The sequence below is a fragment of the Magallana gigas genome, chromosome 1 (genome assembly GCF_963853765.1).
Source record: "Magallana gigas chromosome 1, xbMagGiga1.1, whole genome shotgun sequence".
NCBI lineage: Eukaryota > Metazoa > Mollusca > Bivalvia > Ostreida > Ostreidae > Magallana > Magallana gigas.
This window is the reverse complement of record NC_088853.1, coordinates 3,813,040-3,837,937: the sequence shown is the minus strand read 5'-3', so window position 1 is coordinate 3,837,937 and position 24,898 is coordinate 3,813,040. Positions and strand designations below refer to the sequence as shown.

The 24,898-nt window shown below is 36.5% G+C and overlaps 1 protein-coding gene across 21 annotated transcripts in view; it reads left to right on the top strand.

Annotated features, from left to right (window-relative positions):
• LOC105339947 (talin-1) overlaps positions 1-24,606 on the top strand; it is a 92,655-nt gene extending 68,049 nt beyond the window's left edge. For 13 of the 21 annotated variants that reach the window (XM_066080953.1, XM_066080937.1, XM_066080933.1 and 10 more), the window contains 19 exons: positions 168-338; positions 719-868; positions 1,119-1,340; positions 1,705-2,018; positions 2,365-2,548; positions 2,673-2,798; positions 5,407-5,523; positions 5,911-6,096; positions 6,227-6,331; positions 7,810-7,915; positions 8,749-8,769; positions 9,656-9,691; positions 12,399-12,523; positions 13,781-13,906; positions 14,471-14,488; positions 17,128-17,199; positions 18,264-18,446; positions 18,725-18,853; positions 21,424-24,606. In XM_066080953.1, coding sequence (XP_065937025.1) covers positions 168-338; positions 719-868; positions 1,119-1,340; positions 1,705-2,018; positions 2,365-2,548; positions 2,673-2,798; positions 5,407-5,523; positions 5,911-6,096; positions 6,227-6,331; positions 7,810-7,915; positions 8,749-8,769; positions 9,656-9,691; positions 12,399-12,523; positions 13,781-13,906; positions 14,471-14,488; positions 17,128-17,199; positions 18,264-18,446; positions 18,725-18,853; positions 21,424-21,555 — 2,523 coding nt within the window. In that variant the 3' untranslated portion in view covers positions 21,556-24,606. Of the gene's footprint in view, positions 1-167; positions 339-718; positions 869-1,118; positions 1,341-1,704; positions 2,019-2,364; positions 2,549-2,672; positions 2,799-3,379; positions 3,537-5,406; positions 5,524-5,910; positions 6,097-6,226; positions 6,332-7,809; positions 7,916-8,748; positions 8,770-9,655; positions 9,692-12,398; positions 12,524-13,780; positions 13,907-14,470; positions 14,489-17,127; positions 17,200-18,263; positions 18,447-18,724; positions 18,854-21,423 lie in introns of those variants that run through there. The other 8 variants (XM_066080942.1, XM_066080982.1, XM_066080960.1 and 5 more) reach the window with 6 other exon arrangements.
• Positions 24,607-24,898: the final 292 nt, after the last annotated feature.

The following is a 24,898-nucleotide window of genomic DNA, read 5'->3' as shown; positions in this document are numbered from 1 at the left end:
GCATCGGTTGTGATATTTAATACTTATTATGTGAGATCTGGGTCATTTTCTTCTCTGTGAAATTTGAATGATAATCCAAAATAATAATGGTCATTTTTTACATGCCTTTTGTTAGCACAATGTACACATAGGTAGGTAATAACTTTTGACACCTCCTGTATCTACAGGTGACAATGATGGCCAGCTACTTCGGCCCACTCTCGGACGGTGCTGTAGGCGCCGCCTCGCTGATCCAGAACTCCAAACAACAGACCCACATCCTGGACCTGACTAAGACCGTGGCCGAGTCGGCACTTCAGTTCATGTACTCCTGTAAGGAAGGGGGAGGCAACCCTAAGGTAGGTGTACCTAAAGATAGAAGGGGAAGTGTACCTTAAGGTAGAAGGGGGAGTGTACCTTAAGGTAGAAGGGGGAGTGTACCTTAAGGAAGAAGGGGTAGTGAACCAAAGATAGAAGGGGTAGGCAACCCTAGGTAGGTGTACAGTAAGAGAGAAGAGGAATGAGCTTAAAGAAAAAAGGGGGAGTGTGTACCTTATAGAAGGAGAGTGTACCTTAAGATAGGAGGGGGAGGCAACCCAAAGATAAGATAGGGAGGTTAGAGTATCGTAAGATAAAAAGAGGAGGCATGTTTAAGTCTGGACTTCATAGCAAATCCTTACAATAGACAAGTGTGTGCACGGATCTTCTGTAGACTACAATATCTTGTTTTATGTTGTAGGCCCCTAAGCACACCCATGATAACATTGACACAGCAGCAGACAACACAATGGACGTCGTACAAGACCTGTTACAGTCTCTGGAGGAGGCCGCCTCACAGGCCGGCGTAGTCAACAGTATGATAGAGAAACTCACCAAATCAATCACTAAGGTAGGTACAATCTTTACATAAAGGACCTTCTTTCCTCCAAAATTTGCTCTGTTTAAAGTCCCCAATATTGTGTTGATAGTGGCACTGGAGGAAGAATTTGATCGACTTTAATTTTTTAAAATCATGAAATTTTAACAAACTTATGCCATTATGAACATTTTGGATACATATCGGTGTAACATAATAAGGTCTATCAAATAAAGGAGTCTGTGTTTACAATATTGACCCCCCTTTGTTTCTATGGTTACAGACGGACGAGCAGGTAATGGTGAGGGAGGGGATGTCCTTCGTGGAGTACCAGTCCAACATGGTCAGTCTGGCCAAGAAGATCGCCATGACGACGCAGGAGATGGTGGGCAAGGCGGGGGTGAACCCGGGCGACCTCGGGCGACTGGCCAATCAGCTGACACGAGACTACGATGTGCTGGCCAGTAACTCAGCAAATGCCGCCGCAACCTCCAACAGTCAGGATGTAAGTGGAGTCACGAGCCTGTTACAATGTCTAGTGATTCCTAGTTTATTGGTTTATCTGTTATTCTAAAAATGTTTTGTAAACAAAATTGGATGGATATTGTGTGCTCTGTGTACTGTTAAGTCAAGAATATGGTTATCTGCATGAAAAAGTGTTTATTTGGTTTTATTTTGTTTCAAACATTTTTCCTGTCTAACTGAATATTGAATTTTTAATGGGAAATTCCCTTGAAACCAAAGATGCTGGCTTTATAATCAATGTGATTGCTACCATAATATTTAACAGATCTCTGAGAAATCCATTATGTTGGGTCTGTAGATTTCCATTGATTTCATTGTTATATATTTTGTTGGTCTATCTGTAGATTGCGAATCGCATCCGTACGACGGTCCAAGACCTGGGTAAGAGCTGTGTGGAGCTGGTACAGGACGCCGGCAAAGTCCAGGGCGACCCACACGACACATACGCGAGACGCGACCTCCAGGACCATGCCCGCAGCGTCAGTGAGAAGGTGGCCTTTGTTCTAGCAGCATTACAGTCCGGGTCTCGCGGTACCCAGGCCTGTATCAATGCGGCAAGCGCGGTGAGCGGAATCATTGCTGATCTGGACACCACCATTATGTTTGCCACCGCCGGAACTCTGTGTACTGAGGGAGATGACAGTTTCGCCAGCCACAGGTAAATGGGACAAATAGTCCTCAATACCCCCACCCACTGACAAATAGTCCTCAATACCCCCACCCACTGACAAATAGTCCTCAATACCCCCACCCACTGACAAATAGTCCTCAATACCCCCACCCACTGATCCACTCCAACAGTAGTCTCATACTGTAGAATCATTAGATTTTGAGGTGGATCAATTTTCGTGGAGTTTGTGGGTACCTCTCATCCACTAATGAATAAGGGTGATAGAGTCATACTTCCTTTTGTAGGTATGAAATAACTCATGAAAGTAATGCATGGAAATTGTCCCCACAAAGTTTAATGATTCCACGATATTTATTTTTGTAACCACTTATAGAGAGGACATCCTGAAAACGGCGAAGGCTTTGGTAGAGGAGACCAAGAAGTTGGTACAGGGCGCCGCATCCGATCAGGAAACGCTCGCCGGGGCCGCTCAACAGGCCGTCAAAACCATCACCAAACTCGCAGATGTCGTCAAACTTGGTGCAGCCTCACTCGGATCTAACCAACCTGAGGCTCAGGTACGTGGCTTATAACTTGACATTGTAACGATGAAGTTGTTTAATCAATTAATTTGCCAGAGTGATCAAATTTTGTTAATTGCAACATTTCAAGAGGGAAATAACTGAGTAAGCTTGTTTTCAGGTGATGATAATTAACGCGGTGAAGGATGTGGCTTCCGCACTCTCCGATCTGATCAGCGCCACCAAGAACGCCTCCGGCAAAAACGTCTCCGATCCGGCAATGATGACCCTCAAAGAGTCTGCCAAGGTCAGTCAAAATTCAACATTATTTCTTGTTTTCATTTAACCTTGACCGAAGTTTTTTATGTTTATTATTTTTTATTTAAACTCAAAATTTGAGATTTTTGAAAACGTGCTTATAATTTTTATATAAATGCTCAAAATTTTGATTAGTGAATTACTGTAACATAAGGACTGAGCGTTGACCTTGTGTTAGAACTTTAACCTTGATGAGATGGTAGTGTTGTGGTGTAGTGATGTAATGCACTCTCTTCTTCTATGGAAAAACCTCTTCTGGCAATCAATTATTGGAGTAGCCCAGGTCTATGATTATAAACCTTTTCTGCTAATCATTATTTCAAACAATTCCAGGCACAGCTTAACTTTTTTTAGCAGTGACTTTTCAGTATTCAATGTGTAGATAAAGTTTTTTTTAAGTCAATTTTAAAAAGGTTTAAAAATTGAAAAGTTTTCTGAGCATAAATATTTTTTTTTGTCTTAATTGGAAGAAATATATACAATATAATTTGACAAAGGCCGCCTAGGCGTTGATAGATAGAATTGTTAAGTTAACTGTTGTCTGATTTGTGGAGTCGTGTGATTTTACAGAAGACAGACTCCCTGATCGAGGGTTTGCCGGACGGGTATACTATCTATGTTTCCAGCATGTACTGAGTGCAGTTAAAATTTCGAGCCATCTGATTGGATGATATTTCTCTGTTCTAGTGTTGTTGACAATTTACAAAAACAAGAGCTGTTAATGAAACAATTTAAAAAAAAAAAGAAAAATATTGAATGTTGTGATTAATGACTTTTTGTGAGAGCTTCTATCATTATAAATTGAATTTTTGAAATCCTGTAGAGGTTTGAGATTTAAGAAACAACAGATTGCATTTGAATTGGTGTTTCCATAGAAACCATCCCCCTGTTTCACACTGAACCATTGACCAGGCTACTAGTGACAACTGTGTTCATTTCTTCCTGCAAGTTACAGAAAATTTCTGCATGGGCATTAATTATTGCTAAAACATGTTCACCCCTTTCCTCCAATTTTTCTTTTACCTACTTGCACTGTACACTCAATCAGCAAATGACTACAAATTATTGTTGACACACTACCTTTTAACCGACTGGACATTGTAAATTTACCTGGTAGTTTAAAGTATAAGATTTTTTGGAATGGAAAAAGCAGTAAAGCTATTGTCGAGTATTAGTTTTGCAATGCTTTCTTGATAGGAAGAAATGAGCACAGTTGGGTGTAACATGTTTGTGTTGCAGTAACAATGTTGTTTCCAGCTCATATCACTCCCTGTGGTGGTTATAGCCAGCACAGGGCTCCTATACATATCATGATTTGTCAGTGGAAACAGTCAGCTGCTAAGTATTTTAACTCAAGAATTTGAATTCAGTACAAATAATTATATGAGCTGCGGGGACTACCAAATCATTTTGCCTCTCAGACTCGGGGAACTTGACCATCGGCTTGATTCACTCGAAAAGAAAAACCTTTTGGTAATGTTATAAAATGGTGGTTATTTTGTAATTTTTGTACCATTTTAAACCTCAGGAAGAGAAAACCTCTTTATTTAACATTAAAAAAAAAGGATTTGGAGAAAAAATATAAAAATAAGCATGAATTTATATATCTAAAAATTTGGCTATAAAATAACTTGACAGTACATCTGACCATTTGGCCACCTTAAGTTTAGCTGAGAGGCAGGATGTTGGAGTTTGAGGCCTGTAGTATTAAACCTCCCTGCAAGCTTCTGTTGACAGCATGAGGCTGGGACATGCAGAGATCTCCAGACACCTGCATTGTGTCTCCCTGTTCATACAGGCTTGTGATTTCATCTCAAACCAAGCATTGTTCAGACAAACAAACCTTGTTTCGTTGTGTTAGGCTAAGCTTTAAGGTACATTAACCTAATTAGAAAGACAATGCATTGTTCAGACAAGAAAATCTTGTTTCATTGTGTTAGGCTAAGCTTTAAGGTACATTGACCCATTTGATAAGAAAGACAACTCTTGCATGAACAATTCAAATGCTTTTCCTTTTAATAAGTCTGAAGAAAGAAAAACTCAAGTCTCAATGAATATTTTATTTAATTTGATAGTGTAATTGATGTCATAGGTAGGGCTGAATAAGGATATCTCCATGTTGTGACCATTAATGTATTATGATCTATGTTAGATAGGGAAGCCTTGTATATCTTGTTATTATTTACATATCTTGCTTGACTCTGTATAACATGTCTGTGTTAATTAAAAATAATTGTTCAGAGAAACGTGTTTGATTTTCATCGAGGTGAAGGATGGTTATGACATTCAGAGATAAACAATATTGTAGAAGTTTGTGTTAATAGTCATCAAATAAAAACAGTATTACCAAGTCATATGTATCAAACACTTGAAAAAATCATTATTAGGTAAGTAAATATTGTTTTAAAAAGTTTTGTCTGACCTGCCTTATCAGAAATTTGTTTTTGTAGTGTAAAAAGATGAAAAAAAAGAAAATTAGCAAAAATCAGGATGTATGATAAGACAGTTGTTAATGAAAACAGTCACTTATCAATGAAAATGACAGTATGTGTAAAACAACAGATGAAGTAAACTGTAAATATCAATCTCCCCTCCAGGTGATGGTGACCAACGTGACATCGTTACTGAAGACGGTGAAGACCGTGGAGGATGAAGCCGCGCGGGGAACTCGGGCCCTGGAGTCTACCATAGAGGCCATAGGACAGGAGGTTAAGGTAATACACTGAATATACACAGGTAACTACAGGTACAAATACAGGTAACTCAGGCCCTGGAGTCTACCATAGAAGCCATAGGACAGGAGGTTAAGGTAATACACTGAATATACACAGGTAACTACAGGTACAAATACAGGTAGCTCGGGCCCTGGAGTCTACCATAGAGACTATAGGACAGGAGGTTAAGGTAATACACTGATACACAGGTAACTACAGGTACAAATACAGGTAACTCAGGCCCTGGAGTCACCATAGAGACCATAGGACAGGAGGTTAAAATTATCCAGGGGTAATCCGACTAAAGTCCAATGGTTTATTTCCCAATTTATGGTTTTTTTTTCCTTCATCAACAGACATTGTACTGTTTGATGTTTTCTTTCATAGTCGTACGAGGCTGGAACCTTGCCAGAGAAGAAAGCAACGGCAGAAGATCTGATCCGACTGACCAAACCTATCACCACGGCGACCGCCAAAGCAGTGGCTGCTGGGAACTCGGGTCGCCAAGAGGATGTCATCATCTGTGCCAACATGGGACGCAAGGCTATCTTTGATTTACTGGCAACATGCAGGGTATGTTATATTCTGCTAGAGATTCGAGTACAATGTAAAACATATAAGATCATTGTCCACAAATTTACATTTCCTTGAAACTGAATTTCCAAGAAATGTTAAGAATATTGGTGTTCCTGTGTGTTGACAGGGCACAGCCAGCACTGCAGAGACAACAGAAGTCCGACAGAAGACGATAGCAGCCGGCAAGAACTGTGCTGTTGTCTACAAAGATCTACTGGAGCAGGTCAGCACGGTAAGTGTACAGAGCACAGTGTGCACAGACCCAGCACAATGTGGACAGTTAGCACAGTGTAAAAAATCAGCACAATGTGCACAGTTAGCACACAGTGTGCATAGAGTCAGTAATAGAATATTCAAAACACCAAGTTTATTGAAGCTGTTGATATGTGGGGAAGGATTGTTGTTATTGAAGCTGTTAATATGTGGGGAAGCAGTGTTTTCCCCAGGCCGTTTTTGCATGGCGGTACCGCCATGCATTGAAGATCCCCCGCCATGCATCACACAGTGCCGCCATGCTTCCCGCTATGCATACTTATTATAAAGCAAAATATCTTTTTCTAATTATTTCACATCTTAACAGTGATAAGTAGAAGTAAAATTGTCGTTATTCCGTTCAATCTTCATAAAAACGCTTGCTCCCGCAGAGAGCGTCGCTTACTTCGACATCGATCTCGGCAAGGGGGCACACGTGGTTAACGGTTAAACGACTTGGCTTAATATGATTGAGATATATTGAAAGTGAGTTTATTAATCGGTAATGAATGCATAATTAGAGATGTGATTACTTCTAGGTTTACTAAAATGTGCCTTCTTTGACACATCCGCCATTATCGAATGTTGTGGATTTTCCAAGATCTAAAAATAGCACAATGTTCACTCGATGGTGTTAGCTTGGTTGCGACATGCTTGAACTGTTTATTTGCCGTAAAAATATTGGAAACTTGAGCAAATGTACCCAATAAAGAAAAAAATACAGTTAACTGCAAGTAATACATGGAAGCGATATCACATGACTCGAGACATCGTATAGTACAGTAAAGTATGCCTCTGAAAATGATTGTGTGGAATCACATGTATAGGGACTGACTGCCAAGTTATAGTACAGTAACTAAATTAAATTTAATTTAAATTATCAAATTATCACAGAAACTTTCATATAAACCCCAAATTTAAACAAAAAATGTCGACTGTCCAGAATAAGTTGAAACAAGATTGCTGTAATTTCATGGTTCTGCCTGTTTCTTGTAACCCCCCCCCCCCCCCTCCCACACACACACACACACAAAGTAAACTTCTCTATATATAAAAGGAAAATGAATAAAACAGAAGGTGTTAGAACTGCTTTTTGAATCTATATTTCTTGTAAAAGTCTCTTGAAAAAATTTAATTTAAAAAAAATGCAATTAGTTTTGCTAGAAAAAACCCACAAAAATTAAGGATAAATATATGAATTACAAATAAAATGAAATAATACTTGTTGATGTAGATTTCATGAGAATGCATCAATTATAGTACACAACTTGTAGTACATGTACTATTAGTGATTTCGCGCTGGCTGGGGCGCTGTTCCGTTGCACCGCGCACCAACGCTGCCAAACTTCCCCCCATGCATCAAAAATTTTCTGGGGAAAACACTGGGAAGGATTGTTGTAGAAATGTGGGGCCTGTGATTCTGTTATCTTACCACCTTGTTTCGCGGCCATTTTTCAGGTGGTCCAGAAACCTTCCCAGGAGGCCAAGCAGACACTGGCAGCACGTGCGCACCAAGTCGCGGTGTCCGTACAGGAAATCGTACACTGCTCTGAACTCATTAAAGGTATGTGACTGATAATTCCTGTGACAAGATTAGGGCTGTGATGTGTAGCCATTATACATGTGTCACTGTTACCATAGCAGCAGCCGACACATCAACTTCATGATATTCTCCTCTGTTGTACCGTATCTATCTCATATATGCATAGCATTCAAATTTTATTATTTGTCAGTTTTTGTAGATATATATTTTTTATTGAACTTTTTTTAAAGTAAAAACTATTGGTGATTGTTTTGATACATGTATATATGAATTATGATATGCATGAGAGGAAAAGGTTTTAAGAATGTAGAATTATTTTTTCACAATTTTAAAACAGATAACAATTTTTTTTGAAAGATTACAGATATGACAATTTGCAGCATTTTTAAAACTCAAGATATTGCATAATGTAGATATAAATGCAAAGCAGAAAAAAAATTGCATTAAATTCATAGGAAGTAAAATTACAGTAGTTAATGTTAATGGAAGTAAGAAGATGTGAAATTTGTTGGAATTTAATTTCAATGCAAAGTAAAATTCAAGGGCAACAATTTATTGGGAAGTTATATTTAAGAAGTTAAATTTATAAGGAAGTAATCATTTTGGGAACAATGCATAGAATAGGAGCCAAAGATGGAGTCATTTAATGTCTGGGTTAGAAAATGTGTGGGTCAGTAATAGTATTCATGGACGATCCCCAAAGTGGGCTTGTGATTACTGATAATGCCCATACTGGGCTTGTGATTAATGATAACACCCAAAGTGGGCTTGTGATTTCTTATAATGCCCATACTGGGCTTGTGATTATGGGCATGGTGCTGTGTAGATATATATCTGACTTCGTTTTTTTTTAGTGGGCCAACCCGCAGAAGGAGGTATTGAGCTTACAGTGTCATGTTTTGATATTTTTTTTGGCTTCCCTTTTATTTTGGTGTATTTTGTCCAGATGTCTTTTGTATCAGAACAAAGAAACTTCAATTTTTATACAAAGACAGCACTATTTGGAAGCAACCAATCAGAATGGCTGTTAGGGTCTGTAACTGACCCGGATGACTGAATTACTGTGAATGTATTTCATGATAAGGAGAAATGTCACTGCCTGCATATTTGAGACAAGGCTTATACTCTAGAGATATATTCTGTAAATAGACACTGTTGTAGTTTGGTTAGAGATATAAAGGTGAAATGATACGGACACAGATGAAGTCTGTTAACACTCACTTTCTTTTGTGATCTGACTGTACACCAGGTGAATTTCAACACCAATGTTATTTTTGCCCAATGGCTTGAGAAAATAATTTTTCCTCTTTTGAAAAATGAAAAATTAACACAGAGAAATTTAGTGTATTTAATGATGTGGTCCATCTTAAATTTACTAATTCAAGGGGTTGGTTAATTGGGCAAAAATAACATGGGAATGAAAATAACCATTACACACCATTACAATATCTATACACTTATATGGAGTATTGGGAAAGAGAGAAAAACATATATTCAGAAGAATAGCAGTGTTGCATTTGGGCACAGAGATCTGATAATTGGATAGACATGTATTGGATTCAACAACTGTTACTCTTTGTTACCTGTATTTACCTGTATTTACCTGTATTTTACCTGTATTTACCTGTATTGTCTCGTGTGCATGAGAAACGTGCTGCATTGTTTACCCCTCAGTCTTTTGTTTGGGGGGAAGGTCACTCCTACCCCCTTGTCAAACTTGTCCCTCCATAATTTGATGACACTTTGTTTTTTTCAAACTAGCGTCCAAAGAGATAAGATGGTCCCATATCGTGAAAGGTAATCATGGCAACCGCTGAAAACAAAAGAGGAATGCTTTCATTGTAGGATAGGAATAAAAGTGCTGCATTAACAGTGAAATTAACACCTGAGATATTGGGTTAGAGTTTGTGACCAGTGAAATTAACACCTGAGATATTGGATTAGAGAGTTATGACCTACCATGATATGTGATGTGTAGATAAAGTTCTTTATCAAACAAGTTGTGCTGGTTTCTTTTCTCTCGGAGCAAACACAAAAAGTTAAATAAAATTTAGCCTCCATTAAAAATCATTTAAGTTTTATACAATGAAAAAAATCTTTTTTATTTTGGCTATTGGAAGTTGTCAAATTATTTTGATTGGCTTTTAGAAATTGTCCTATAAAAGGCTTTTATTTTGATTTGCTGTTCAAAATTGCCTTGTAATTTTGATTTAAAAGTTTTCCTGTTAATGCAGCAATTTGTGTTTACAGTCCAATTCCCCCAAAATAGGCTCCAGACAATCACGTGACTAACAGTCCGGGTAGATTCCATTAACTCCTGTCTCCTCTCTCTGACCTTACATCTGTGTGACCTTGACCAGAGATGTCAGAATGACCTTATGACCTTAGGTGATTTACACCATACTCAACACATTTGATCCTATGTAACTCTGACCTCGCCTCTCTCTGACCTTACGTCATTGTATCTTTGACTTTATTTTTGACCTGTGATTATGTATGACCTTTTGACCCTATTTGATTTAAAGCAAACTTGACACATGTGACTTCATGCATCATGAATGACCTCAGACAGCCACTCTGACTTTCTTTGTTTAAAAAATTAAGAAAAAAGTTGGACTTTAGTGTAAGAAAGTTCTGGGCTGCATTTTACAAAGGAACTCTTTGACTTGGTCTTAAAACATCTCACTCTTGTGGAATGATCGCTGTAAACCAACTTTTATTTGCGTGCGAGAAATTTGGCGAGGTTTGCAAGAGCCTCATTGTCACGAATATTTCCTGGCGCAAACCCAGTCCTTGTCATATGATTGTTATAACAACATCAGTCTTAATAAGGCTTGGTCGCGAACATTAGTCGTTGCCAACAAGTTTATTGGGAATAAATTGCAAATAAAGTTGTTGCGAATAAAAGTTGGATTATGTTATCAATTAGAAGTACTGATAAAGCCATTTGTTCCTTTGTTCCAAACTATTTTTTAATTTCTATATTACGTATACAAAGTTTTATGTTTAATCATCAAATAAATAAATATGTTTGATTATAAGTCTCAAGATCTATTGTAAAATGCAGTTCTGACTTCTATGTGGGCATGCCTAATGTAGTCCATACATGCTAGGATTCCAGCTGTGTTATCATCAAAATACTATTGGATAATTCACTGGAATTCCCCATGTAATGGTTAACATGCATTGTGTTCAGTGTAAGCCCTAAGATACAATACTGTATGCAGAGTTATTTTCGCCCTGTGTTATTTTCGCCCTTCTGCACTTGCAAACGGTTTCGCCCCATCTTAAATTTGCCCAAACATGATTGCATGGTAAAGAGATTATTGGAACATTGATATTTGCCCAGTCTTTAATTCGCACGTTGACAGCGAGGGCAAAAGGGCAAAAATAAAACGAAGGCGAATATTTCCCTTTATACAGTATGCTGTTGATTAAGCCTACAGTGTTATAAATGTTGTTTCAGCCAAGACATCGTATCAAGTTGTTGTGGAATATATAAAATCTATGTATGTGTACTGCAAGATTGACAGACAGGTTTAAGTTATATATATAGTTTGTAACCAAGGACACCTGTTTCTCAGAATATTCCATTGAGAAATACTGTAAATTCCTAATTAAATTTAAGGAATAAATTTCCACGTACAATCATGAGATGCAGTCCTCAAAGATTTTAAAATCACTCTTATTTTTCAGACAGTTTTGAAACCATTACAAAAAATAAGGAATTTACAGTAGTTTTAGATTCCAGCTTACAATCATTATCCATTTTATATTCCTCCTGAATTATAATGTTAGTACTGAGTCATCTATGTAAATTCTTATGTATAATGCATCAATTGTTCCACATACAGAAAAATCCCCATACCTCAACTGTATTAGATCAAACAATATGTATATCCCTAAAAGCAAACCTGAGTTTCATTTCTTTAAATTGTATGTTTGCAGTCAGTGATTAGATTAGACTTTGTCCCCAGTTTATTTCTTGTTTGTTAGATGCAGTGTTACATTTGTTACCGAGTTACCAGCATGAACCTGAGTATGATATCAAGCATGTATGACTTGTTTTATTTTGTCTATATATCCATGCACAAGGATGTAATTACCTGCATGTATTGTTTTCTTCAGCGCGAAATGTAGGAATTGTGAAATTCCCACATTTCTTAGATTTTAGTCAATTACTTTTACAAAGACAGGGTAATATAATCATTTCATACTTTGTATTCATGCAGAGGGCTTTTGATGCAGAAATAAAAGTTTTAACAAATTTTGAGGAGAAAAAAATTTGAAGAAATTTTGAGAAAAACCTTGCTGATTGAAAGTTGGAAAAAATAGCAGCAATTGTTTTATCATTTCCGCATCAAAACCATTGTTGAAAATCATTCATTGATATTTAATTAGAAGTTTCTAGGATCATTTTGCCATTAAGTACTTTCAAGCCCTTGATTTTGCGTACCTGTGAGTGCTTTCAGTCCTTTGATTCTGTGTTCTCTGACTTTATCAGGTACAGACTGGGTGGATCCCGAGGACCCCACAGTGATCGCCGAGAGCGAACTCCTGACGGCGGCCAAATCCATCGAAGCTGCCGCACAGAAACTGTCGCAACTCAAACCACGCAAAAAGGCAAAGGTATGTGTACTACATCAGAACAAACAAACAGAAGGACTTGCCTAATAGAAGAAAGTCAATCCGTCACCATAAAACTAACATAAGTTGTACCACAAAAAAGCCAAAGTATTTGTTGTAAAGAAAGGCAGAGTTGGTTGTATTGACTTTAACTGCTACAGCTTTCACACAGGGCTCTTTGAGTAACAATGAGATGTTTGATTTAGGAATGTGAGCCAAACATTACAATGTCAACTTTTAATTATGTGAACATGGTTCCGCTTGGCATTTTCAGTGAGCTTGTGTTGAGATGTTTGTGATTTCTTTGTTGAATAAAATCTGGTGAGATGCTCGGGTTTAGGTGAAATCAGTTGAAATGAGATGGTTATCATTCCTGTAAATATGAGATATGTTGAGATTGCTTCATTGAACAATTTTAAAATTTCATTCAGATTTCAATAATGTTCGTTGAGATTTTCAATAAAGTTATGTCTATAATTGAATGAAATATTTCAATAGATAAGTGGGCTTTAGTGAGCTATGGTTTGAGACATTGTATGGTTGGATTGTTAGAGATGTTTGTGGAGGGATAGTCTCAGTGATAAATTCAATGAACAAAAGTTTTGAGCAAGGAGGTCCCTAACGAGATATTCTATGAGAATTGTCTGTGGAATGAGATATTTTGTCGAGTGAGATAGTTTGAGTGAGCTGTGGTAAGATGACTTATGAGAGATGTCTTATGAATGAGATATTTTGTCGAGTGAGATAGTTTGAGTGAGCTGTGGTAAGATGATTTTTGAGAGATGTCTTTGGAATGAGATATTTTGTCGAATGAGATATTTTGAGTGAGCTGTGGTGAGATATGTTTGATATATTTGGTGAGTGAAATCAAGTCCCACCAAATATCAGACATGTCAACACTACGGCCTGCACCGGTCAGCAGAGGAGAGATTGTGTATTGCATTTGTTTGTACATTGGAGAGTAAGTTGTGAAGAATTAATCAGTGAATGTGGAATTCAGTTGAGGGTCATGGAACATAGCATAATAAATATTAGGAGTGATGAATATGTTTTTACACCAGGATTTACAATATCATGTATTTCATTCCAAACACCTCTAATATCACTATCCTGAACCATGAATTCATTGATAAGTATAACCCTTCACATCTGAATTAAAGATTGTCCCCATTTTATGCTAAAAGTATTGCATACTTTGAAGAAGACATTTTTTTTAGTGTTTTGGGCTTATTTCACATTTTTCCCATTTATGTATTTCAGGAAGCAGACATGAGTCTAAACTTTGAAGAGCAAATTCTGGAGGCAGCCAAATCTATCGCCTCAGCAACGGCAGCCTTGGTGAAGTCAGCGTCGGCCGCACAAAGAGAACTTGTGGCGCAAGGAAAGGTAAGCCAGCAGTGGATTGAGTTTAGGACTGTACTGTAGGTGATAATGACAAATGCCTGGGTTAACTTTTGTAACTGTCTGTAGAGAAATGTTTGAACCAATATGAATTAGAAGTCAAGTAAAGTCTGCAAGGCATGGTAGATTCATAAATAAGAAATCTAGAACAAGGCATGAACATATTTCAAATGCTTTTGATAACATTTTCAAATTTTAATGCCATGAATAAACTTACCTGCCGGCTTGAAATATCTATTCTTAGCAGTCTCTCTGAGATGCATGGTAAATGTTTTTACTAAGAAATCTAGTGAACTTCAAAAATAGTATGACGAGTAATTTGACATTAAAATATTGTTTGTTCTACGTCATGGCATGTTAATGTGTCCTAGACTGTGCTGTAACACAAATTGTGATTGGTCAATCTGACAATGGGGCGGATTCTGTCAGCTTAGATCTGATCTGTATATAGTCACCTGACCACCTTTTGTGTGACTAATTTTCATTGGACGATGCATTAATTCCTCTGTGTTTCATTTCGTTCTTGCATGTTCTTCTCTCCTGTTTCAGGTTCGCACGCGCAAAGAGGTAAACAATATTGATGTAACCATGGCAACCTTGCGCTTTCTTGCTTCCACAATTGTATTGTGACAACTGGGTGTATTATCTCATTATTTCTACACACACTTTATATTCTTGTTTTGCACTTTTGGGGACTTATAATTTGAGTTTAGATAGACTTCATATGATTTTAATATATGTTGAGTTAGTTCCCATTGCTGTCATATTAAAACAGGCAAATTTTGTCACTTGACAAAATTTAGACAATTTGAGCTGTAATACCAAGTATAAAATATTTTCATCTTTTTTGGGGACTTCAACAGAAAGTGTTTATAGATTGTTAAGATTTTTGTCTTCTGGATTACCTCTATGACTTGTTATTCTATTTGGTCAATAATTTTAATATCCAAAATGGCAGCCAAAGGGAAATAACTCTCACCATATTAATGTCTGTTGGAAACTATCTGTATCTCAGACAAGTTATGGTTTATTTTTCAGGTTACCATTTATTTCATTTGTAAAAAATTCAGAAGTTTGTGCTTTAGTTAAAAACATTGGAAATCTGATGTTACTCCAAATTATAGCCTGAAAAAGGAAATTTCAAATAAATCTGTATCAAGATGTTTAGTTTTAAAGGAGACAATTTTTTTGCAATATTCCTCACTTAGTTCCAAAATTTAGTTTAAGAATAGTGAGGGCTTTTCTTTATAATTAATGTAGAACATAGATTTTTTGGATTTCGTATTGTACACAAACATTATTCATCATGACAGGGATAGGGGGTTTGAAGCTAAAAAAAATAGCAACGCTTAAAAGAAAGGTTTGCAGTGAACGCTAATCTATCCATTTTTACCCAACTTGTTCACATGACATATGATTTACCAATTTCCATTGGTTATACTTTGTACCTGCTTTTGACCACCATTTTGAATTCCATTTTGACACTGGTGTGATTCTGTCGTGATGTGGTTATATTTTAAGTTTTAGCAACAGTTTATTGAAATACCACAGAAATCTGTGTGTTAACTTTTGTCTTAACCCGGAGGGGGGGGGGGGGGTGACCTTAACCTTCCATTAGAAGGAATAACCAATATTTTACATTACTGTAAAGGCCAAAGAATGATTTCATATCAGAATTATGCTTCATTGATAGAGAGTATTAATGTCATCTTCATAAATCACATTTATCTAGTTTTAAAGTTAAAGAATATCTTAAAATATTACTTATAAATAATTATTGAGAACTGTAATAGGAATTGTAATGATTATTGTATTATATTTACATTGTATGATGATTTGAAAAACAAACAGAAAACACATCCTATCTTTGAGCAGTAAAATCTCTCAGTTTAATTTAATACACACCTATGATAATGATTTAAGGGGAAGGATACACAAAACAGTTTAAAGTTGACCAAATTTAAAGAATTACAAATTTGATGGTTGTTGTATTGTGTCTGTGTAACACTGTAAACAATTGACAGGTTATAAAAGAGCTGGAAAAGGTAGATGTATTACAGATTACAGGGAATATACTGTAATGATTTATTACAGTTATAGGCGTGTAAACTTCATCATGTAACTTATAACTCTTTTACTGAAATACTGAAAACCAGTTAAGATGTACTTAAAACCTGTAATATTTCTTTCTTCTGGGTGACCTTACATTATAGTTTTATTTAAGGATAGGAAATATATCATATATTAATTACTATAATAGAGGAAGTATGGTATCAACAACTTCTTGGGTTGTAAACAAATTGTATTTATCTGTACTGGGTAAACAAACTGTTGTTTTCTCTCATTATTGGTAAGAATATCAACATCTGTGAACTCCTCTATATCTTGGTGCTGGTATATATGTATGTGGTTTATGATTTATTCATGGGAACTCAAATATTTGAATGGATATCTATCTTTCAAGGTATTATAGAACTGTGGATAAATTCACACAAGTACTTAAATAAAATCATTATACTGATTTATAATTGATAATTATCGATTGTAGAGGGACCTATTGTAGACTGGGAATTCTTATATTTATCATGAGTTATATGAATAATTTTCTTCAGCTTTAAAAAAGAAATTTGAGATAACATCTTTCTTAGATGAATAACATATTTGATGTTGAAATTTTGTTTTGCTGTTGAAGCTTAGATATTAACATTAATCACAGCATATCAAGCCCTGTAAGAAAACTGAACAACATTGTTTCCGTCACATTTACAGGGGTTAAAGACAGGGGCATCGTTTTTAACAGAAACTTGTACAACTTTTCTGTATTTAGAATAATCAGTTAAAGTGAAACTATTTTTAGAACAAACAACTTATTGATAGATTTGCCAGATAGAAATCAGATTTTCTGAATATTGAAAGAGTTGTCCAGATTTGCTGTATATAGAGAGAGTTGTAGCATTCTCAGTGTTACTTTGGAAGAATAAGAATTTATGTAGACACAATATTTTTTGGTAAAAATTTCAATTATCATATGAGAATAATTTTAGAATTTTGTTCACATAAACAAACTAAAATATCAATCTGCCAACAAATGATGGGATACCCAATGATGTCAAATGATTCCACTGACTATTGAAGTATAAATAATAAACTGATTGTGTTGTAATAACATATACCTGTAATAATATGTTGCTGTGTTGTTATAACAGATTGGAGCAACATACCACAAATCTCAGATACTGGACGATGACGGTCAATGGTCCGAGGGGCTTATATCAGCGGTAAGTAAATGGTCCGAGGGGCTTATATCGGTGGTAAGTAAATTGTCCGAGGGACTTATATCGGCGGTAAATAAATGGTCCAGTGGGCTTATATCAGGGGTAAGTAAATGGTCCGAGGGGCTTATATCAGCGGTAAGTAAATGGTCCGAGGGGCTTATATCGGCGGTAAGTAAATGGTCCAAGGGACTTATATCAGCGGTAAGTAAATGGTCCGAGGGGCTTATATCGGTGGTAAGTAAATGGTCCGAGGGGCTTATATCGGCGGTAAGTAAATGGTCCAGTGGGCTTATATCAGCGGTAAGTAAATGGTCCGAGGGGCTTATATCAGCGGTAAGTAAATGGTCCGAGGGGCTTATATCAGCGGTAAGTAAATGGTCCGAGGGGCTTATATCAGCGGTAAGTAAATGGTCCGAGGGGCTTATATCAGCGGTAAGTAAATGGTCCGAGGGGCTTATATCAGCGGTAAGTAAATGGTCCGAGGGGCTTATATCAGCGGTAAGTAAATGGTCCGAGGGGCTTATATCAGCTGTAAGTAAATGGTCCGAGGGGCTTATATCAGCGGTAAGTAAATGGTCCGAGGGGCTTATATCAGCAGGAAGTCTCTGACCCAACAGGGTGGGAAACAAACGATGAGCAATTCAATAGAAGCATGTTGATTAAATGCAGTAATTTACAAATCCATAATATTTTTAAATAATTCTAAATACAAAATACTTTTGAAAAATTTCAGAAGCAAATAGTTTTTCAATGGTTAAATATCACGAATGATTTTGTATGTTTGCTGACACAGAAAGATAAATCATTGCACATTTTTATTGATTCTTCTTCTTTCCAATACAAGCATTGATTTCATCTATGTTAGTACAAAACATTGGGTTTCAACACTGATTTAAGCTTTGTTTTTGATACTGCACACTGATTTAAGCTTTGTTTTTGATACTCCACTGATTTAAGCTTTGTTTTTGATACTCCACTGATTTAAGCTTTGTTTTTGATACTCCACACTGATTTAAGCTTTGTTTTGATACTCAACTGATTTAAGCTTTGTATTTGATACTCCACAGGCCAAGATGGTAGCTGCTGCCACTCATAGTTTGTGCGAGTCGGCCAATGCCATGGTTCAAGGTCATGCTACAGAGGAGCGACTCATCGCGTCCGCCAAGGAGGTCGCGGGGTCGACAGCCCATCTCCTGGTCGCCTGCAGGGTCAAGGCCGACCCAGACTCAGTCGCCATGAAACGCCTCCAGGTAAAAGCCTTGTTTTCTTGTAATAAATTGCCTTGTGTCACTTTTGTTTTTGCGGAATAGCCAGAAAATGTCCAGTGTTTTTTTTTTATTAGATGTCACATTTAAGTTTCATTATGACTTCAATATGTTTAAACAACACAAGATGAACAGATGACATGATTTGACCTTGTATTTATTTAGAGTATTTGTTGATTTTGATATAATAAATATTTGACCTAGCTACAATATTAGATCAATAGATGACCTTGATATGACCTTGTTACTATTCATATCTGTAGGCGGCGGGTAATGCGGTGAAGCGTGCCACGGAGGTCCTGGTGAAGGCGGCCCAGCAGGCCAAGCAGAGAGATGAGGACGAGGATATAAACGTGGCAGTCGACTCACGTAAAGTGGGCGGGATCAAACAGGTGAGACACGCCCACTTACTGTGTGTTGTATATTTCTTCATGTATTTATGTTCTTGTATACAATGATAAACTGAAAACCAACTTGTCTTTGCATCTGTCAGTCACAGTGATGAATAGCAGTATAGAAGCTTACCTTTAGATTAATCATTCATTGTCTAGTTTACGAGAAAGTAATCTTCTGAAAAAAAAAAACCCAGAGAAGATTGTTGTTTGTGACAAGACCGTTGGCAATGATTAGGAATTCTCTAATCTCTTTAACATTTCTTGATTGCAAATATGAGTTGGTTTACCATATTCATCCTTGACTTTAGAGGATTATTTTTATTCCATGTTTGTACCTGATCTCTACTACTATTATGTTGAAAACTTGTACAGTTCATCAGCATTCGTTAAATACCAAATGAATTTGATTTAGTTTCATTTAGTTGAGGTGATTCATGAAGATAAATTTTCAGTGAAGTGCAATATCAAATAACAAGTTGACTTGACTGGACTATTAGCCATGAGTTTACATATCTATGTAACTGTGATTTTCATTAAATCCACAAAAATTTATGTCCACGAATATTAACGAAACTGCATGATTGATGAAATCCAAGTACCGGTATTGCAAGAGAACATGGGATAAATATGAACGTATTAGTGTATTGCATGAAGTATTCCCAATCTATACATTTATCAATTCATTTCATAATTAACACTGTATATTTCACCTCTATATCCTAAAGATTTTTATAATATTTTCCTGAATAAGTAAAATCTATGACAAGTATTGACACAAACTACTTTCAAACATGTAAATTTACACATCCACATCACTGACTCCACGCTAACTTGTATGGTCGTATCATTGATAATATACTATATATGTCCAGATTAAGAATATAGCACATATACTGAAAATATTTAAAAGATGTAATTAACAGCTAATTGCATACGATATGAAGTGATTAAACTTAAGATATGATTAACACACTAACTGCTAATTAAATACAATATAGTGATTATACTCAAAATATAATAAACACACTAATAATTCGTTACATACAATAATGTGATTATAAATGTAGTGATTATGCTTAAGATATAATTAACACACTAACAACTGATAAATTACATACAATGTAACTAACAAAACAACTAACGATGTTTCAGTTTTCGGGTATTTTCACCTGTGAATTTGAATTTATTGTCAAAATGAGTTGGCGTTTGACGACCTTTGACCTCTTAAATTTGACCTCACTTTACAGCCAGAAGTCACCGGAGGTCATTACTGGTTTCATTTCTCGTTTCTTTCAGGATTCTCATTAAATGTAATTTGTTAACATGATGATATGTGGTACTGTAAACACATTATATTCCGCGTGTACGATATTTAGCGGAAAAAAGTTTTTGAACAATTTGGCGTGGATTTGAATTAGCATATTCCTATTCTATACGTATATACATGGAATTGAGCAATGTACTTGATTTAGCAGAAGCCGCCTTCTGCCAAAAACGCTAAATAGAATACACAGCCAAGATGTAATGCGTTTACAGTATTTAAATTAGAATCACACATGACACACTGAGTACATGTTTGATATGACAAACTCCAACAAGAGTCTCACATAATATATACAAATCTAATGCACAGTGTTCAGTTACCACAAACTGACATTACAATAAAATAATTAACAATGCTACACAGATATAACGCCTGACAATAACAACAAAAAACATCAAACAATTTTATTATGGAACTTAGAACTAAGTTTGTGGAGGTTGAGGTATGATCACTTTTTGACTGTTTGTAATCCGTCTCCAATTCAATCTTTTTCTTTCTCTTTCTCTTGAAGTAAATAAACTCAAGAAATGATTCATTTCATTTAACATAAAAAAATTTGATAAAAAGAGCTGTGTGCTAAAATTAATGTTAAGATAATGAAATTTTACATACATTTTGCAAAGTTTTTATTCAGCAATTAAAAAAGAAAGAAAAAGAAATAATGTCAGAGGATAAAGCTCAGTTGATGTGTTTAAGTCAAAAAGTCATCAATGTCTTGTTGCTATTTTTAGCAAATTGAGGCCCAAGAGAGGATTTTGTTGTTGGAGAAGCAGCTTGAGGATGCGAGGCGCCTGAAGGAGAAACTGGCGGAGAAACGCGACCAGACGGCTGTCTAGATAACACAGTGTGACGGGGGCGAAACGCGGGCTCATTAACCCTTGTTCTTTTACCCTATAACAAAAAATTTCTTTTACGTTTGTTGGGTAATTTGCTAGGCTGTAAAATTTTGTTTGAAAAAAAGTTCTTTTCTGTTTGGCGATAATTGGTAAAGAATAAAGTAATGTATACTAGTCTAATGACATGGGGAATTTTTTAATGTAAAGACAGATTTTATAACCATGTCCAAATTCCTCTGTCTCAGAGGTATTGAGCCCCCTCCCCCCTCGATTGTCACACTGTGTATTCTTGGACTGACTGCCTCGGTCTCTATGCATGTTAGCGTATCATCCTCACTATTACCATCTCGTCTCTCATCTCCTCATATATATACAACTTTTTTTTCTTTTCTCTAAAAAATTTACAGGAACTACAAATTCAAGAGGAGATGTTACGGAAGGAGAGAGAATGGATCGAAGCCAGAGAGAAGCTGGCCAAGTTCCGTAAACAGCGGTACAAGGACACGGGCCACGATAGCGACTCATCATCCGCCTTCTAACGCCGCACGCTCCAGCTTTAACTGTAATACGCGTATAGTGCCTGTCACGTGTCTTGTGATGTCATAATGGCTTCCATGTCAGCTGTCCTTGTGAAGGTCAAGGTGACAAGCATCTAAGTGATTGAGAATTTGAAGGGAGTGAGAGTGTTTAAGATCTGGGTTAGGGTTGCATTTCTGTGGGTGTGATTTTTCAATATAGATGTGTAAGTTTGTATACTTAGAATGATTAATGATGATAATGTATTCAGAGGACAGAATTTTGGAATTGAGAAGAAAGAGACTCAGAAAGAAAGGATTCTCAATAATCATATCATATGTATATGTAGCTGCTGATTAAGTGTTAAACCAGTTATGTCACATATTGTACAGGATTTTACAGAATTGTTTTAATACCAACCGTGCAAAAATTTATCTATTTTGAATAGAAGCAGTTGTTATTCGACACTTGATTATTTTTGGATTTTTTCTGCAAGCAGACTTGTTTTTTTTTTTTTTTACATGTATAAACATGAAGTTTTCCGAATCTGATAGATTAAATCTACACTGTTTTAAGGTAGCCAATTGTGATATGGTGTTACAAATGATAGATGATATGGTGTTACAAATGATAGATATGCAATACTTATATACAATATAAAGACTGATATAGCTTACTTATTCTTTGATATGTATATGTATTTGTACTATCCATGTACTGCAGATGTTGTATTCAAGTCCTGTTTTTATGTCGACTTAGAAATATGCTTTATCAGCACAGTTTGTTGTATTCAAGTCGTGTTTTAATGTCGACTTAGAAATATGCTTTATCAGCACAGTTTGAGTGAACATTAACCAGGTTTCTTCCCCTGTTTTGTTGCTGTTTAGAGATTTCAATTCACGCTTGATTTTAGTCAGAGTTTTAATGGATAATTTCATTAGAAAAACCTTGATTTGATTTCTGTGTTTGATGCCAGGCTTCCACTAACAGAGTAAATCCGCGAGTATTTGGTGTGTACCACGCTAGTCCTACACATATACCAAGTGCTGTGTATTGAACTGTTTTATGTGTGTATTTTGTATTAGTCGTGTTTAGTTTTTGATAAAAGCGATATATATTTTATTCTGTTTAATATTATGATAATTGTATAATTATAATGATGACGACTGTGTAATTTTCTACATTCTCTATTGTACACAATATATGTAGTAAACTTTAGTTTCCTATATAGAATTGGTATATTGTATGTATACAGACCATATATAACATGGCCTCCCCCTCACCAGGGGTACACTACAGACCATATATAACATGGCCTCCCCCTCACCAGGGGTACACTACAGACCATATATAACATGGCCTCACCCTCGCCAGGGGTACACTACAGACCATATATAACATGGCCTCCCCCTCACCAGGGGTACACTACAGACCATATATAACATGGCCTCCCCCTCACCATTAATCAATATCACCAGGTGTACACTACAGATCATATATAACATGGCCTCCCCCTCACCAGGTGTACACTACAGACCATATATAACATGGCCTCCCCCTCACCAGGGGTACACTACAGACCATATATAACATGGTCTCCCCCTCACCAGGGGTACACTACAGACCATATATAACATGGCCTCCCCCTCACCAGGGGTACACTACAGACCATATATATCATGCCTCCCCCTCACCAGGTGTACACTACAGACCATATATAACATGGCCTCCCCCTCACCAGGTGTACACTACAGACCATATATAACATGGCCTCCCCCTCACCAGGTGTACACTACAGATCATATATAACATGGCCTCCCCCTCACCAGGTGTACACTACAGATCATATATAACATGGCCTCCCCCTCACCAGGTGTACACTACAGACCATATATAACATGGCCTCCCCCTCACCAGGTGTACACTACAGATCATATATAACATGGCCTCCCCCTCACCAGGTGTACACTACAGATCATATATAACATGGCCTCCCCCTCACCAGGTGTACACTACAGACCATATATAACATGGCCTCCCCCTCACCAGGGGTACACTACAGACCATATATAACATGGCCTCCCCCTCACCAGGTGTACACTACAGATCCTGTTTGACTCCTGTATAACAAACCATTAAACCATACAACTACAGCATGTTCTGTACTCAGAGTTATCTCTCTTGTTTTATTCAATCAATTCAAACATCATCTTATAGTCGATGAACTCGTATTTCATGATCAAAATATCTGTGTTATAGACTAGCATTATGGATTTTGTTATCAATATTTTGTCATTAACGGATTATTTTGAAACAACCCATAATTTGTTTAGTCAAAGACTATAGAAATTATTTAATTTTGTATCAACAAAATCGTACATTTTGTAATTGCAAATTTGCCATAAATAAAATAACGACGAAAAATGATGCTGAGATGTAGACAATTAATATATTCACTCTGACCTTAGCTAACGATAGCAATAAGAAAATATTCAGTCTGACCTTGGTTACAGCGGATGATAATATATTCACTGACCTACGTCACAGTTACGATTATTTATATATTCACTCTGACCGTAGCTAACAGTGACGATAATTAATATATATTCACTCTGACCTTAGCTAACAGTGACGATTATTAATATAATCACTCTGACCTTAGCTAACAGTGACGATTATTAATATATTCACTCTGACCCTAGCCAACAGTGACGATTATTAAAATAGTCACTCTGACCGTAGCTAACAGTGACGATTATTAATATATTCACTCTGACCTTAGCTAAAAGTGATGATTATTAATATATTCACTCTGACCTTAGCTTACAGTGACGATTTCTAATATATTCACGCTGACCATAGCTAACAATGATGATTATTAATATATTCACTCTGACCTGTGACCTCTGCAGTGTGCATGTGTCAGCTTACTATACCATGTATATTACGTATTTTTCCATGTATTACTGGATGTGTGTGATAGTCACATAAAATTTGCATATCAAGAGTTACTGATCATGACGCTTACAAATATGAAGTTTTAATAACAGGTTCAAATAAATTTATGTACAAGACTTTGTTGTTTTGTTGTTTACTTATTTCAAGGAAAAGTGGGCAGATCCAGAATATTCCCCCGGGGAGGGGGAATGGATAAGGGATAATTGTTTTGACAGTGGGGGTAAAAGGCATAGATAAGAATTTTAAAATTACCAAGGAGAGGGGTTGTTCCAGGTCAAAACGTGACCCTGATTGATTTTTGGGGACAAATGTTAGCAATATCAAGAGTGTTTAGATCCATGGATGACGTTTATTTGTCATTCATAAGATAAAACTCTGCCAATCAGTTAACTCAGAGGTGTATCGAAT